A 16210-nucleotide genomic window follows, 5' to 3' on the forward strand; every position below is an offset into this window, starting at 1 on the left:
GAATGCTGATTGATTGATTGATTGAGGGCCTTACAGACAACGGTCAGGAGTTTCTGCTTGACGTGGAGCAGAATGGACAACTCTTGGTGTTACCCACCCCAAAAGATGATTCCTAGCACCCAGTACAGTGGTCGATGTGTAGTAAGCGCTCAGTAACTACCATCGTTTGATTCATTTATGAGTAGTTTATTCCCCAAGTTGGCTTCTTGCCCAGGAAATGTTCTCCACAACTCAGCAAATAGATAATGTGCTTTATTCGTACTTAACTATAAGCTCTTAAGAAGGCAGGACGAAGAAAAGCTTTTGCTCTCTAAGAAGTAGATGCATGGCTATTAAGTAAAACTCGGTGTAACGATTAGCAGCCTCGCAGTGAAATAATCGTCTTCTGTTTCATTACTTAGGCTTTATACCTGGAGCTCTTTTCCTTTGGCAGATACCTTCTTTTCATCGCATCTGACCTATTCCAGAATGTAATAAATCCATTTCCAGTGCTTTGAAGGTCCTTCAATATTCAAGCTAGTAATTCCTCACAGCTAGTGGCTCCTGCCTCTTTCCATCAGGAAGCTACAGCCTTGTGACACAACCAAAATGAGCATGTTACTATTACTGCTCACTTGCTCAGGTAACAGCACTGTCCCACTCGGTGACCATTATCAGAGGGACACCAGGATCATGGTGTACGACAGATCGTCTTTAGAAGCAACATGGTATAATAATAATAATAATGGCATTTGTTAAGCGCTTACTATGTGCGAAGCACTGTTATAAGCACTGGGGGGGGGGGATACAAGGTGATCAGGTTGTCCTGGTGGGGCTCACAGTTTTAATCCCCATTTTACAGATGAGGGAACTAAGTCTCAGAGAAGTTAAGTGACTTGTCCAAGGTCACACAGCAGTATGTGGCGGAGCTGGGATTAGAACCCATGACCTCTGACTCTCAAGCCCGGGCTCTTTCCACTGAGCCAAGCTGCTTCTCAGTGGTTAGAGCACGGCCTGATTTGTATGTATTTATTACTCTATTTATTTTATTTGAACATATTTATTCTATTTATTTTATTTTGTTAATACGTTTTGTTGTCTGTCTCCCCCTTCTAGACTGTGAGCCCGCTGTTGTGTAGGGACCGTCTCTAGATGTTGCCAACTTGTACTTCCCAAGTGCTTAGTACAGTGCTCTACACACAGTAAGCGCTCAATAAATACGATTGAATGAATGAAATGGGTTCTAATCCTGGCTCCGCCATTTGCTTTGTGACCTTGGGCAAGTCACCTCGCTTCTCTGTGCCTCAGTTACTTCATCTGTAAAATGGGATTGAGACTGTGAGCTCGACGTGGGACAAGGGACTGCATCCACCTCGATTTGTTTTTAGCCTCCTCAGTGCTTAGTACAGTGCCTGGCATATAGTAAGCGCTTAATAAATCCCATGATTGTTATTAAAGTACCCCACTGGCCCTGCAGGCTGGGGTGCACCATTCCAGGGTTATCCAGGAGACATCCACACCTTAACAGCAAAGGCCTCTGCCTTTTATAGCCAAAGAAATCCAGACTCCCAAATGCTTCCCAGACTCCTCCCCTTAGTTTTCAGTCCAACAAAGAATCGTTCAGGGTGAGTTGAGTTCCTCCTGTCCTTTGCTGAAAGTAGCCGGGAACATCTCTTCTCAGGTAATCGCCACTCAAGGGAAATTCCTCTAGGAATATCAGAGGAAATTCCTCCAGGAATCTCAAGGGAAAATTCCTCTCCTGATGACGTAAACAGTACTGATTCCTCCCCTTTCATTAATAGGATGCGGGAACGTTTTCCCTAAGAGATCTCTGTTTGTGTGCTAGTATGCAGGAACTTAATCCTTGAGCAGTTCTAGAGGTGATCGGATTGTCCACCCTGGACTGATATAGGGTCAGTCTCTATATGTTGCCAACTTGTACTTCCCAAGCGCTTAGTACAGTGCTCTGCACACAGTAAGCGCTCAATAAATATGATTGAATGAATAAATGAATACCTTGCTAGGCTTATTCTGTGGCTGGCACACAGTCTGCCCAGTCACCCCCTGGACCATCATCATCAATCGTATTTATTGAGCGCTTACTATGTGCAGAGCACTGTACTAAGCACTTGGGAAGTACAAGTACTGGACCAATGGGTAACAGTTACCGGCTGGGTAGAATTTGTTCCCAGAACCAGTGAAAAATCATACGATTGGAAATCTAGTTAGGTTGATGGTGTTCTTTCCCTTTTTCTCATTTCAGCACATAATTGTTTAGCTGGTGGTTTGTCCTCGATTTGTGCTCCAGACCATGCTCACTTTCTTCTTTTCACTCACCCCCTTTCTCAAAACTTTCCTTTACTGCATTGCTTTTCATAATTGTGCACGTATTTGATCGATTGTATTTAATTCGATTGTATTTATTGAGCACTTACTGTGTGCAAAACACTGTACTAAATCTATTGAACTCTAGACCCCAGGCAGTGCATAAAGAAGCAGCGTCACTCAGTGGAAAGAGCACGGGCTTGGGAATCAGAGATCGTGGGTTCGAATCCCGGCTCAGGCACTTGTCAGCTGTGTGACCTTGGGCAAGCCACTTAACTTCTCCGTGCCTCAGTTACCTCATCTGTAAAGTGGGGATTAAGACTGAGAGCCCCACGTGGGACAACCTGATCACCTTGTATCCCCCCAGCGCTTAGAACAGTGCTTCACACATAGTAAGCGCTTAACAAATACCATAGAAGCAGCGTGGCTCAGTGGAAAGAGCACAGGCTTTGGAGTCAGAGGTCATGGGTTCATATCCCAGCTCCGCTAATTGTCAGCTGTGTGACTTTGGGCAAGTCACTTAACTTCTCTGGGCCTCATGGGACAACCTGATCACCTTGTCACCTCCCCAGCGCTTAGAACAGTGCTTTGCACATAGTAAGTGCTTAATAGATGCCGTCATTATTATTGTTATTATTATCACTAGCCATGGATCTTCACGATTATCTAGCAACTCCAGTAGTGGTCACCTATACTCGATTTTGGTCGTGAATGGTCATGAACAGATCTGAATGTGAGCTGGCAGTTGTTCAGAAAATATATGTATTCTGAAGGTGTACAAATGGGAACATGTTATGTAGAAACCACCAGGTGGGCCTCCCGCTGTTCTCGACCCGAGCCCAGTCTCTACCAGAGAAGTTTGGGAAGTCATAGCATCCTCTAAATTAGGAAACCTGGGAGGCTCAGAAGAGAACAAAGAAAATGGATCAAAGATTGGAAGATAGAGGAGTAAACATTCCAACAATTGGGATAACCTTGGGGAGGAATGAAAAGAGGTGTCAGTCAATGCATCAGTGGTATTTATTGAGTGCGTACTGTGTGCATTCATTCATTCAGTTGTATTTATTGAGCGCTTACTGTGTGCAGAGCACTGGACTAAGCGCTTGGGAAGTACAAGTTGGCAACATATGGAGACAGTCCCTACCCAACAGCGGGCTCACAGTCTAGAAGGGGGAGACAGACAACAAAACATATTAACAAAATAAAATAAATAGAATAAATATGTACAAGTAAAATAAATAAATAAATAGTGTAATAAATATGTACATACATATATGCAGGTGTTGTGGGGAGGGGAAGGAGGTAAGGCGGTGGGTATGGGGAGGTCTTCTAGACTGTGAGCCCACTTCTAGACTGTGAGCCCACTGTTGGGTAGGGGCCGTCTCTATATGTTGCCAACTTGTACTTCCCAAGCGCTTAGTACAGTGCTCTGCACACAGTAAGTGCTCAATAAATACGATTGAATGAATGAATGAGGGGGAGGCGGGGGAGAGGAAAGAGGGGGCTCAGTCTGGGAGCACTGCAGAGCACTGTGCTAAGTGCTTGGGAGAGTACAATGCGACAGAGTTGGTAGGAACGTTCCCTGCCCACAGAATAACTGTTTTAAAGTATATGCAAGGTTTTTTAATAGAGGAGGATGACGAGTGGTTATCCATCCTCATTAAAGACAAAATGAGGAGAAATAGGCTTCATTCATCCAATTCAATCATATTTATCGAGCGCTTATTGTGTGCAAAGCACTGTACTAAGAGCTTTGAGGAGTACAGTACAACAACAAACAGACACATTCCCTACCCACAGCAAGCTCACAGTCTAGAGGGGGAGTTTAGCAAGGTGAGTTTAGTTTATGGGTTACGAAGTGTTTGTTTTCCCCCTTCTAGACTGTGAGCCCACTGTTGGGTAGGGACTGTCTCTAAATGTTGCCAACTTGTACTTCCCAAGAGCTTAGTACAGTGCTCTGCGCACAGTAAGCACTCAATAAATACGATTGATTGACTGTTTAGTCTGGGGAAGAGTGCTTAGCACTAGGTGAAGGTATGTCTTGATTTACCCAGGACACTCTCAGATTTTTGGAGGTTGACCCTAGCACCTTAAGGAAAATGGATACAGTATTTCCAAACTGGGATACTTTTAGCTAACTGGTCAGCCTACATCACACCTCTTCACCACCCAAGCTGCTCTGGCTCACTTTAAAAACTCAAACTTTGGCATCTTTGCTGGAGAGTGGCGTTCTTTGACCTGATAATTTGGCTCTCTAAAACTTACTCTTGTTCGCTGAGAAAAAGGAAAGGCTTCATCACCCTATTTATTTTGAGAGGTTTAAAAGAGCATGTGCCAACTAGTTTGTTTCTTCACGTTTTTTCCGTCACTTCTCTCTTCAGACTCTTTTCTGTACCTCACAACAGTCAGTGCCCATCCATTTGAAATGGTTTTGTTGATGTGCCTAAACCTTACAATGCATTTTTCATTTAACTGTTTGTTTTCATGAGCTATGACTTTTGGTTATTTGCCAGTGATTCGGTCAATTCTTACTTTTCCAACGAGCGGCCCCATCACTCCTCAATTTTTACTGCATTTTCTGTGTTTATACAAGAAAATGCTTTATTAAAGGAGGCCATTAGAATTGTGCTAGCTGGAGGCTTGGGAAATACAAGGTCAGTGAACCATCTTGCAATTTAATTGTTCTTGACAGTGTGTCAGGTTTCTGTGGCTTTGAAAAATGAAACCTGTAAATTAATGGTATGTTTTGAACTCTGTTTTGCTCTTATCATATTTTATACACCGTGAACTGATGTAAAATAAAGCCAAGATAATCCCTCTGATTCCTAAAGTGTTAAGCCTCGCCTTCCCAGTCAACTCAGGGTGCCGCAGTGGTAATGAACTATTGAAATAATTATTTTTCTCTTTTCTGACTATGGGGAGGTAAATGCATTTGCCTCTTCGGAACACTTTCTGGGTCCTGAGCTGGGGAGCAGTGTTGAGTTTTGGTCCGGTGGGAAGACTATACAGAGGAACTTAAGAGCTTTGGGGAGCATTCCTCTAAATTCTTTAAAAAAAATACTCTGTAGCGGGACATCAAGGCTTTCCAGGTGTGAAAACTTCTGTATGCTTCTGTTCGATCCCATCAAATAAGTTTTCCAAAAATGGGCAGCCAAGTGTCATTTTGGGATCATTCCCATATCTTACGCAATTGTCTTTGAGACAGAGAAGCAGCATAGGCTCAGTGGAAAGAGCCCGGGCTTTGGAGTCAGAGGTCATGGGTTCAAATCCCGCCTCTGCCACTTGTCAGCTGTGTGACTTTGGGCAAGTCACTTAACTTCTCTCGGCCTCAGTCACCTCATCTGTAAAATGGGGGTGAAGACTGTGAGCCCCATGTGGGACAACCTGATGACCTTGTGCCCCCCCCACCCCAGCACTTAGAACAGTGCTTTGCACGTAGTAAGTGCTTAACAAATGCCATTATTATTATTATTATTTCAGTGTTTAGAAGTCCAAAAGAAGAGCTATAAGAAACACATTTTTTCACCTCTTTACTTCTAAATTTGTTCTTGTAGGTTCTGTAGGAACTCCACTGCCAGGCGTAGAAGTACGCATTGCTTCTGAGAATGCCAAGAAGGAGGATCGTCCCTCAATCATCTATGCCGAAGGAAATGAGAAGGAAACAAAGGTAATGTGCAGCCACGAGATCTGCTATCATTGTTTGTTCTATGCAGCCTGGTTTCTCTGCTCCCCACATATCTGTGTCTCTGATGTATCCTGGCTGATTTTGGTGTAGAGAACAGTTAGGTTGCAACACTGCCCGTGGCTACAGGAGAAGGAAGAAGCTGATGCCGTAGAGTGAGGGTTGACAGTTTGGGCAGTCGTCACAGGAAAGAGAGGCAGAGGCTGGGAGTAAGGAGAACAAATAGGGAGAAATAATCTGAGAAGGTGCAGGAGAACAGAAGGTGGAGAGGAGGAAAAGGGGAGAGAAGTGAGCCAGGCAACAAAGACAGAGGGAAAAGGAATGGCTGCAAAAGTCTTTCCAAGCTCTGTCGATCAGTGGTATTTATTCAGTGTTTACTATGTGCAGAGCACCGTACTAAGGGTTTGGGAGATGACATCGCAATAGAATTGGGAGACACGCTCCCTGCATTATATATCTGCATTGTATCTGGTTTGATTGGTCCAATATAATTAAGTGCTCGCTATGTGCCAAGCATTGTACTAAGTGCTACAGTGAATATTCATTCATTCATTCAATCGTATTTCTTGAGCGCTTACTGTGTGCAGAGCACTGTACTAAGCGCTTGCGAAGTACAAGTTGGCAACATATAGAGACGGTCCCTACCCAACAATGGGCTCACAGTCTAGAAGGGGAAGACAGACAACAAAACAAAACATATTAACAAAATGAAATAAATAGAATAGTAAATATGTACAAGTGAAATAAATAATCAGGTCCCACAAGTGGCTCTCTAAGTAGGAGGGAGAACAGGTTTTGAATCCCCTTTTTGCCGGTGAGGGAACTGAGGCACAAACTCCTATTGGCTTCAAAGCTCTCTATCACCTCGCCCCCTCTTACCTCACTTCCCTTCTCTCCTTCTACGTCCCAGCCCGCACACTCCGCTCCTCTGGTGCTAACCTTCTCACTTTGCCTCATCCTCACCAGGCCCACCTTCAACCCCTGGCCCACGTTCGTTTCGTTTCAGTCATATTTATTGAGCGCTTACTGTGTGCAGAGCACTGTACTAAGCACTTGGGAAGTGCAAGTTGGCAACATACAGAGACAGTCCCTACCCAACAGCGGGCTAACAGTCTAGAAGGGGGAGACAGACAACATCCTACGTCTGGCCTGGAACGCACTCCCTCCTCAAATCCGCCTATCACACTTCCCCCCTTCAAAGCCCTGCTGAAGGCTCACCTCCTCCAGGAGGCCTTCCCAGACTAAGCTCCCCTTTTCCCTCAGCTTCCCCCCCTCTGTGTCTCACTCTCTTTGCTCTACCCGCCCCCACAGCACTAATGTATATATGTACATATCTATAATTCTATTTATATTAATGCCTGTTTACTTGTTTTGACATGTATATATCTATAATTCTGTTTATATTGATACCTGTATACTTGTTTCAATGTCTGTCACCACCCCCTTCTAGACTGTACGTCCGGTGTGGGCAGGGATTGTCTCTCTTCATTGCTGAATTGCACTTTCCAAGCACTTAGTACAGTGCTCTGCACACAGTAAGCGCTCAATAAATGCGATTGAATGAATCAGTGCAGTGGAACAATTGCTCTGGGCTCTGGGCCCCGTTCAGTGGCTCATGAGCACTGGTGTCTCCGCCAAATCTGGCCAGGTAGCTCACGGTTGCTTATCTCGAGCCACACTATTTGGCTCTAAGCTAAAGAGCCCTTTTCCTCCCTAGGTCTAAGCAGCTCTTGGATTGGACCTACTTAGCGTGGAGAGACAGAAATAAAGGGATTTCTGCTCCTCAAACATTATCTCTCCCCACCCCTGCTCTAGTTTGGCCCTTGAGGGGTCCCCAGTTTGGCTCAAGTCCAATTCTTGAGGTGGTTCTGTGAGGGAAGCTACACTAGAAATCAACTTACACTAAGGCCATAGTGAAGAGTGCTAGCTTGGATTGGAAGAAAGTATGGATTGGAAAATGCGTGTGGTTTGGGTGTGTTGTTTTTTTTAAATTAAGGGATTGGCTTAGAGAATAATTTACATTTCAATATTTCAGGAGAGGATGCTGTTTGCTGGGGAAAGTGCCAAAGTTTTATTTTTTTTTTAAAAAAAAAAGACTAACAGTGGCCTAGCTTTATTTAGAGAAACTTTATCAGTTATTGTGTAAGGGACATCTGCTCCTTGTTGATTAGCATACTAGATGAGTGACATTTGTTTCTCTTTGATCAAAATCTTTTGTTTCCAATGATTTCCTCTCCTAATAACTAGTGATCAGGCAGTGTCCCTTAACTGTGTTTGTGCTCAGCATCCCAGAAGAGTGCTATGACAGTCTTGGCGTCATTTGAATTATCCAGTGGTTTATTTATGACTTGGGTGTTTTGTGTCTCTGAAATGGTGGAAATCTGGTCTTTACTGTAATTGGGAAATTGGAGTCAAATGAAATATGGAGTTAATCCCTTGGTATTCTGTGGTCTTCCCAAGCCCAGGAGCAGCCCTTTATTTGCTTAACTTCAGGAGCCGAGCAGAATGCCGAGAAGTGAAACGGTGTTCGAGAGCCTCCACTGTGAAGTAGTCTTAGGAATGAAGTTGTTGGGTGGAAAGCCCAGAGAATGGATATTTTTCTGATCAGGCTAATCTTTAATGAACTCTAGGAAGAGGCAGAGTGCCCAATGATGCTGGTATTTGATGACACCGTTTAAACAGTAATGTTACTAACAGCGAAGGAAACGGTGGGTGATTTATTTAAGTGCCTAGTTCATTAAATAAATAAGAGAGATGTTAATAGCCCCAACGATATAACTTCATATTCTGTGTTTGTCCCATCCGCCAGGTGTTAGTCACCTGATGAGCACTGGGGCGCATATTGTGCACCTGTTCTGCTGGAAACGGCAGTAATGTTGCCAAAGAGAAAGGGGGAAAAAGTGTTTTCAAGGATTCAATTAAAACTAAAATTTAACTACTTCACACCTGCAGTGGCAAGTTGCAGGCTCCAACTGATTATTCTCCTTCAGTCTTTCTTTTTTCCGTGTTGCCCATCTTCCTTTAATCATCTATATCTGCGGAGAGCACTTCACTGAAACATGCTTAAAATAGACGAGACCTGGCAGCCCCAATCCCCATATCGCCTTGACAATCAGAGGGAAATAAGCCCTGGTCTATTTCCACATGATTAGATGGCTCGGATGAAAAGAGGACTCCAGTTGGCTGGCGAGGGTGGTGCGGGGGCACGAATTGAGTTGCCCGAGCTCCCATGTTTGTAAAAGATCAGGAAATAGAGAAGCAGAAATTCCTAGCATCATCTCTGCCCATTCAGCATCCTTAAAAAAAAATCATTAAAACACAGTAGATTTTAAGCCAACGGCAGCTGCATCCAGAATGCCTATAACTCTGTTAAGGGAAAAGCAGCGGAGGGCCGGGGGGCAGACGGAGTTCCTAAAATACTTCCTCGGTGACAGCCCTGTTGCCATCTCATCAGGGAGCTTAAGGACTGTACAGAAATAAAACTGACTTTAGCTGTTCTCATCTCCAGTAAGGAGATGGTGCTTTAAAGCTCAGAATACCAGTCGAGCCATGAGGATCGACTTTCTGAACCAGGTGTCCAATGTAAGAGTCTGACCAGGTGTCCAGGGTAAGAGGATGGATGAATTTAGCTTATAGGCCCCATTTGAGAAGCAGCGTGGCTTAGCGGAAAGAGCCTGGGCTTGGGAATCAGAGGTCATGGGTTCTAATCCCGGCTCCTCCAGTTGTCAGCTGTGTGCCTTTGGGGAAGTCACTTCACTTCTCTGGGCCTCAGGGACCGCATCTGTAAAATGGGGGTTAAGACTGTGAGCCCCACGAGGGACAACCTGATAATCTTGTGTCTATCCCAGCGCTTAGAACAGTGCTTGGCACATGGTAAGCGCTTAACAAATACCATCATTTGGCCTTTCCAGTTGTAGAATAGGCTAGTTTCCTCGATACAGAAAGCCAGCATTTGTCAAGAGCTCTGGCCAACAGAGTAATAGTTGGAGTCATTCTATTCTGTCCAAGGCACTGTGTAGTTTTGCGTTTTACTGCCACCACGCTGATGCAAGCACTCATCATCTCCCACCTCAACTACTGTAACAACCTCCTCGCTGCCCTCTCTGCATCCTGTCTCTCCCCTCTCCTGTCCATACTTCACTCTGCTGCCCAGATTGTCCTGCTGAAAAATTGTTCAGTCCCTACCTCCCCATTCCTCAGAATTTCCAATGGTTGCCCATCTACCTCCGTATCAAACAGAAACTCCTTCCCATCGACTTTAAGGTTCTAAGTCAACTCTCTCCTTCCTTTCTTCTCTCATTCAACTACTACAACCCAATCCACTCACTCTGCTCCTCTAACACCAACCTACTCTGTGTACTTTATTCTTATTTATTCCACCACTGATCCTCTGCCCATGATCACCCTTGGGCCTCGAGCTCCGTCCCCCTTCATATACTAGTGATGGTATTTGTTTAGCATTTATTGTGTTCCAAGCACTGTCCTAAATGCTGGGGTAGATACAAAATGATAACATGGTTAGAGCCAATTATCAGCTTTGGGCAAGTCACTTCACTTCTCTGTGCCTCAGTTCCCTCATCTGTAAAATGGGGATTAAGACTGTGAGCCCCCCATGGGATAACCTGATCACCTTGTAACCTTCCCAGTGCTTAGAACAGTGCTTTGCACACAGTAAGTGCTTAATAAATGCCATCATTATTATTATTATTAGACATGGCGCCTGTCCTGATGGGGCTCAATCTAAATAGGAGGGAGAAGGATTTAATCCCTATTTTACAGCTGAGAAACTGAGGCACAGAGAAGTTAGGTTACTTGCCCAGGTCACCCAGCAGGCAAGTGGCAGAGCTGGAATTAGAACTCAGGTCTTCTGACTCACAGGCCCGGACTCTTTCCTAGGCCAAGCTGCGTCACGTGTGACAGTCCACCATTCTCCCCACCTTCAAAACGCTCCTAAAATCACATCTCCCCCAAAAGGCTTTCCCAGACTAAGCCCTTTAATTCCCCTATCCGCCCTTCCCTCTTCCTTGAAGATGCACTTGGCTGGAAACTCCTTAAGTACTTCTGATATTCACCAGCCCCACAATACTTCCATAAGTAACCTTATATTCTGCTATTTCCCCCTCCCTAATCTTATTGGCCGTCTCCCCCTGTACGCTGTAAGCTCTCTGTGGGCAGGGACTCTGTTGTACTGTACTTTCTTAAGCACTTAGTAATAATAATAATAATAATGATGGCATTTGTTAAGCGCTTACTATGTGCAAAGCACTGTTCTAAGCGTTGGGGGAGATGTAAGGTGATCAGGTTGTCCCATGTGGGGCTCACAGCCTTAATCCCCATTTTACAGATAAGGTAACTGAGGCTCAGAGAAGTTAAGTGACTTGCCCGAGGTCACACAGCAGACGTGGGGGAGCCGGGATTCGAACCCATGACCTCTGACTCCAAAGCCCGGGCTCCTTCCACTGAGCCATGTTGAATATGCAGATGTGTAATATTGAGGTCAGAATCAAATAAGCGCATGAACTGGCAGAGATGTATTTGAGCCATTGGACAGGAACAATAATGACAATATATTTGTTAAGTGCTTAGCAGCACTGGGGTAGATCCAGAATAATCAGATCAGACATAGTTCCCTGCCCCACATGGGGTTCACAGTCAAATTAGGAGGGAGAACAGGTATTATGTCCCCATTTTACAGATGAGGAGACTGAGGCACAGAGAAGTGTCCAAGATCACAGAGCAAGGAAGTGGCAGAGCTGGGATTAGAACCCAAGTCTTCTGATTTCCAGCCTTCTGCTCTTTCATTCATTCGTTCATTCATTCATTCATTCAATCATTCAATCGTATTTATTGAGCGCACACTGTGTGCAGAGCACTGTACTAAGCACTTGGGAAGTACAAGTTGGCAACATATAGAGGCGGTCCCTACCCAACAATGGGCCCACAGTCTAGAAGTGGGAGACAGACAACAAAACAGCCACACTGCTCCTCTATGCAATTGTGCAAATTCATTCATTCAGTCGTATTTATTGAGCGCTTACTGTGTGCAGAGCACTGTACTAAGACCTGCCTGTGATACCAGGAGGGCCCCCTCTAATCTTTTGCTTAAATTCATGTTCACATTGAGGTGCAGTTGCTTTTGCAGGCCCGATCCAACGATGCACCTTAGACTGTGAGAGTGAAAATAATCCGTGGTAGGGCCAGTAGCAACCGGTTCTAAAGTCTCCGAAGCCCAGCAGATCCTGTGCAGAATGGGGCGGGTGGGTAATGTGAAGTGACCTGGGTTTTCTTGGCTGCAGCAGGACTGGATCAGGAAAGTGACCGGTGAATCATACTCATTATTACTATTGTGCTATTGGTTAAACGCCTACTATGTGCCAAACTCTGTGCTAAGCCCCGGGATAGACACAAGCTAGGGAAGCAGCATGGCCTAGTGAATAGAGCACAGGCCTGGGAATCAGATGAACCGGCATTCGAATTCCTGCTCCACCACTTGTCTGCTCTGTGACTTCACTTTTCCGTGCCTCAGTTACATCATCGGCAAAATGGGGATTAAGACCGTGAGCCCCATGTGGGACAGAGACTGTGTCCAACCTGACAAGTCTGTATCTACCCCGGAGCTCAGAATAATGCCCAGAACAAAGTAAATGCTTAACAAGTACCGCAGTTATTATTATTATTACAAGTTAATCAGAGTGAACACAGTCCCTGTCCCACATGGGGCTCATACTTTAAGGAAGAGGGGGAGAACAAGTATTTTAATCCCCATTTAACAGGTGAGAAGACTGAGGCAGAGGGATGCTGTGACTTGCCCAAGGTCCCACGGCAGCCAAGTGGCAGGACTGGGATTAGAACCCAGGCCCGGGCTCTCCCAATTAGATGGAGGCATTGGAATTTGAGAGGAGAATATGTACATGATCAGTGAATCTAAAGGAGATAAAATGGATTTGTGGGTGGGACATACATCACCTTGTAGCCTCCCCAGTGCTTTGAACAGTGCTTTGCACATAGTAAGCGCTTAATAAATGCCATTATTATTATTATTATTATAATGAGGAGGGTAGGCGATTGATACAAGACGAAAGCATATGACACAGGAGGCTGGATTTACAGCAAGTCGAGAGTAGGATTCCAGTCCCATTCTGCCCCTGATTGCTTCGGTTGGGTTGGAAAAAGGAAAATCCCATTTGGGAAGACACCAGTAGGGAAGACAAGGCATAGACTGTGAGTCTTCTAGACTGTGAGCCCACTGTTGAGTAGGGACTGTCTCTATGTGTTGCCAACTTGTACTTCCCAAGCGCTTAGTACAGTGCTCTGCACACAGTAAGCGCTCAGTAAATACGATCGAATGAATGAATGAAAAGAAGCATTTGTCTTCAAGCACTGGGTTGCTTTCTTCCTGTTCAATTTATTCCTCTCCTTTGGCATTTGTGTTCTACCAGCATTTGTTAACCAAGTGTCCGTTCAAACATATGAGGCCTCAGTCCTGCAGTCCCTAGAGCATCAAGTGAGTGCATCCCAAATGTCATTTAGCATAGGAAACTGAGAGCAAGTGATGTTTTTGATAGGTTGTCAGTCAAGTTAAACAAAACTCACGTAGTGTCCTAATAAATTTGGGATCTGAAGGGGCCCCGGTGACAAGTCTGATCTCTCTGCTGCCTCATTCTTCCATGCGGGCTGGTGGCCTCTCCCATCCAGTTCGAACGAAATGTACTTTCAGAGCGCTCACGCAGTAAGCATCCAGTTTGTGAGTCGACAGGCCTTTAAACAGTGCTGTTTCACGCCGAAGACCAACCTTCTGCCGCAGTTCGTTGTTGTACGGCTTCCCCGAGGTCCGTTGGCCTCCCTCCCTCATCCAGACAAATCCCCATGATCATCTTGGCCCCGTGTTCTGGATGCAACCCAAGCTGCCTCCCCAGGTCTGGTGCTTTGTGTCCCCCGGGATGCTCCTCCCTCCCTTAGCACAAACAATTGACCGTTGACATGACAAGCTGTTGAAACCGGGTCAGATAATCAATACTATTTTCCTGAGCTGTCTCCTAATCTTCTTAGTCACAAAGCATCCTTACGTAGGCAGGATCAACTGGTGATGGTCTCGCTTGGATTTTGCAGAAATCATTTTATCCCTCCTTTGTGGTTACACCATCGAAAATAAAAGACACACCTTTAAGCGTCCTTTTACCAGCCCCTGGCATATTTTTCCATTTTCTCATTCAATCACAAGCAGTGGTGGTTGGCGTTTCTACTCAGACAGCTTTGCGTATTGTGGTGGAGTGAAAGTTATAAGGAGATCTTAAAAGAATCTCTCAAAATCAATTATACACAGATGGCAGTGGGGAAGGGGTCTACGTCTTTGAGTAAGGGGGTGGGGAAGAGTATTTCCATTGTGCTGCACTATAATTGCGCAGCATTCGGAGGGGAGAATACTACAACCCTAATTTACAAGGTGGGTTTCTGGCACACCCTGAAGATCAATAACCTACTTAGCAGAAAGTTTACCCTTCAAAAACAGTCCAACCTGCTTGGATCCCTTTCTCCTTGTTTTCCCCATCACTTTATTAGTGCCAGATTTCCTTTCAACTGATTATTATTTTATGTGTTTTTTAAAATTTCTTGTCCAGTGCTCAGAGCAAGCTCTTACTCTTTACTTCACTTTCGCTTAAGTGCCAAACTGAGACCGGTGATTCGGCATGAGGCCAAAATTAAGAATAACTTCTCTTGTCTCAAGCAATCTTCATCGTTGCCATGAGCCACTGTTGTTACTGGCATCTTTCTCCCACTCTTCCTTGGGTACTGGAGATGCTTTGTAGGCTCCTCTGGACCTCACCTGCTTTTCTTGCTTCTTAATTTGTGAGCCCGGGGTGGGACAGAGGCTCAGTCTGATAATCTGATAATCAGATAATCGTAAGATCATCATCATCATCATCAATCATATTTATTGAGCGCTTACTATGTGCAGAGCACTGTACTAAGCACTTGGGAAGTACAAATTGGCAACATATAGAGACAGTCCCTACCCAACAGTGGGCTCACAGTCTAAAAGGGGGAGACAGAGAACAAAACCAAACATACTAACAAAATAAAATAAATAGAATAGATATGTACAAATAAAATAAATAAATAAATAGAGTAAAAAATATGTACAAACATATATACATATATACAGGTGCTGTGGGGAAGGGAAGGAGGTAAGATGGGGGGGATGGAGAGGGGGACGAGGGGGAGAGGAAGGAAGGGGCTCAGTCTGGGAAGGCCTCCTGGAGGAGGTGAGCTCTCAGCAGGGCCTTGAAGGGAGGAAGAGAGCGAGCTGGGCGGATGGGCAGAGGGAGGGCATTCCAGGCTCGGGGGATGACGTGGGCCGGGGGTCGATGGCCGGTCAGGTGAGAACGAGGTACGGTGAGGAGATTAGCGGCAGAGGAGCGGAGGGTGCAGGGTGGGCAGTAGAAGGAGAGAAGGGAGGTGAGGTAGGAGGGGGCGAGGGGATGGACAGCCTGGAAGCCCAGCGTGAGGAGTTTCTGCCTGATGCGCAGATTGATTGGTAGCCACTGGAGATTTTTGAGGAGGGGAGTGATATGCCCAGAGCGTTTCTGGACAAAGATAATCCGGGCAGCAGCATGAAGTATGGATTGAAGTGGAGAGAGACACGAGGATGGGAGATCAGAGAGAAGGCTGATGCAGTAGTCCAGACGGGATAGGATGAGAGCTTGAATGAGCAGGGTAGCGGTTGGGATGGAGAGGAAAGGGCGGATCTTGGCAATGTTGTGGAGCTGAGACCGGCAGGTTTTGGTGACGGCTTGGATGTGAGGGGTGAATGAGAGAGCGGAATCGAGGATGACACCAAGTTTGCGGGCTTGTGAGATGAGAAGGATGGTAGTGCTGTCAACAGAGATGGGAAAGTCAGGGAGAGGGCAAGGTTTGGGAGGGAAGACAAGGAGTTCAGTCTTCGACATGTTGAGCTTTAGGTGGCGGGCAGACATCCAAATGGAGATGTCCTGAAGGCAGGAGGAGATGCGAGCCTGGAGAGAGGGGGAGAGAGCAGGGGCAGAGATGTAGATCTGGGTGTCATCAGCGTAGCGATGATAGTTGAAGCCGTGGGAGCGAATGAGGTCACCAAGGGCGTGCGTGTAGATCGAGAACAGAAGGGGACCAAGCACTGAACCTTGGGGAACCCCCACAGTGAGAGGATGGGAGGGGGAGGAGGAGCCTGCAAAAGAGACTGAGAAAGAA

At 45.6% G+C, this 16210-nt stretch overlaps 1 protein-coding gene across 8 annotated transcripts in view; it reads left to right on the forward strand.

The window, feature by feature from the left end:
- Nucleotides 1-16210, forward strand: part of ACSF3 (acyl-CoA synthetase family member 3) — a 243014-nt gene that overhangs the window by 96966 nt on the left and 129838 nt on the right. For all 8 annotated transcript variants that reach the window (XM_038754789.1, XM_038754788.1, XM_038754786.1 and 5 more), the window contains one exon: nucleotides 5859-5971. In XM_038754789.1, the coding sequence (XP_038610717.1) occupies nucleotides 5859-5971 (113 nt within the window). The remainder of the gene's footprint in view (nucleotides 1-5858; nucleotides 5972-16210) is intronic.

This window comes from Tachyglossus aculeatus, chromosome 11 (genome assembly GCF_015852505.1).
Source record: "Tachyglossus aculeatus isolate mTacAcu1 chromosome 11, mTacAcu1.pri, whole genome shotgun sequence".
Classification (NCBI taxonomy): Eukaryota; Metazoa; Chordata; class Mammalia; order Monotremata; family Tachyglossidae; genus Tachyglossus; species Tachyglossus aculeatus.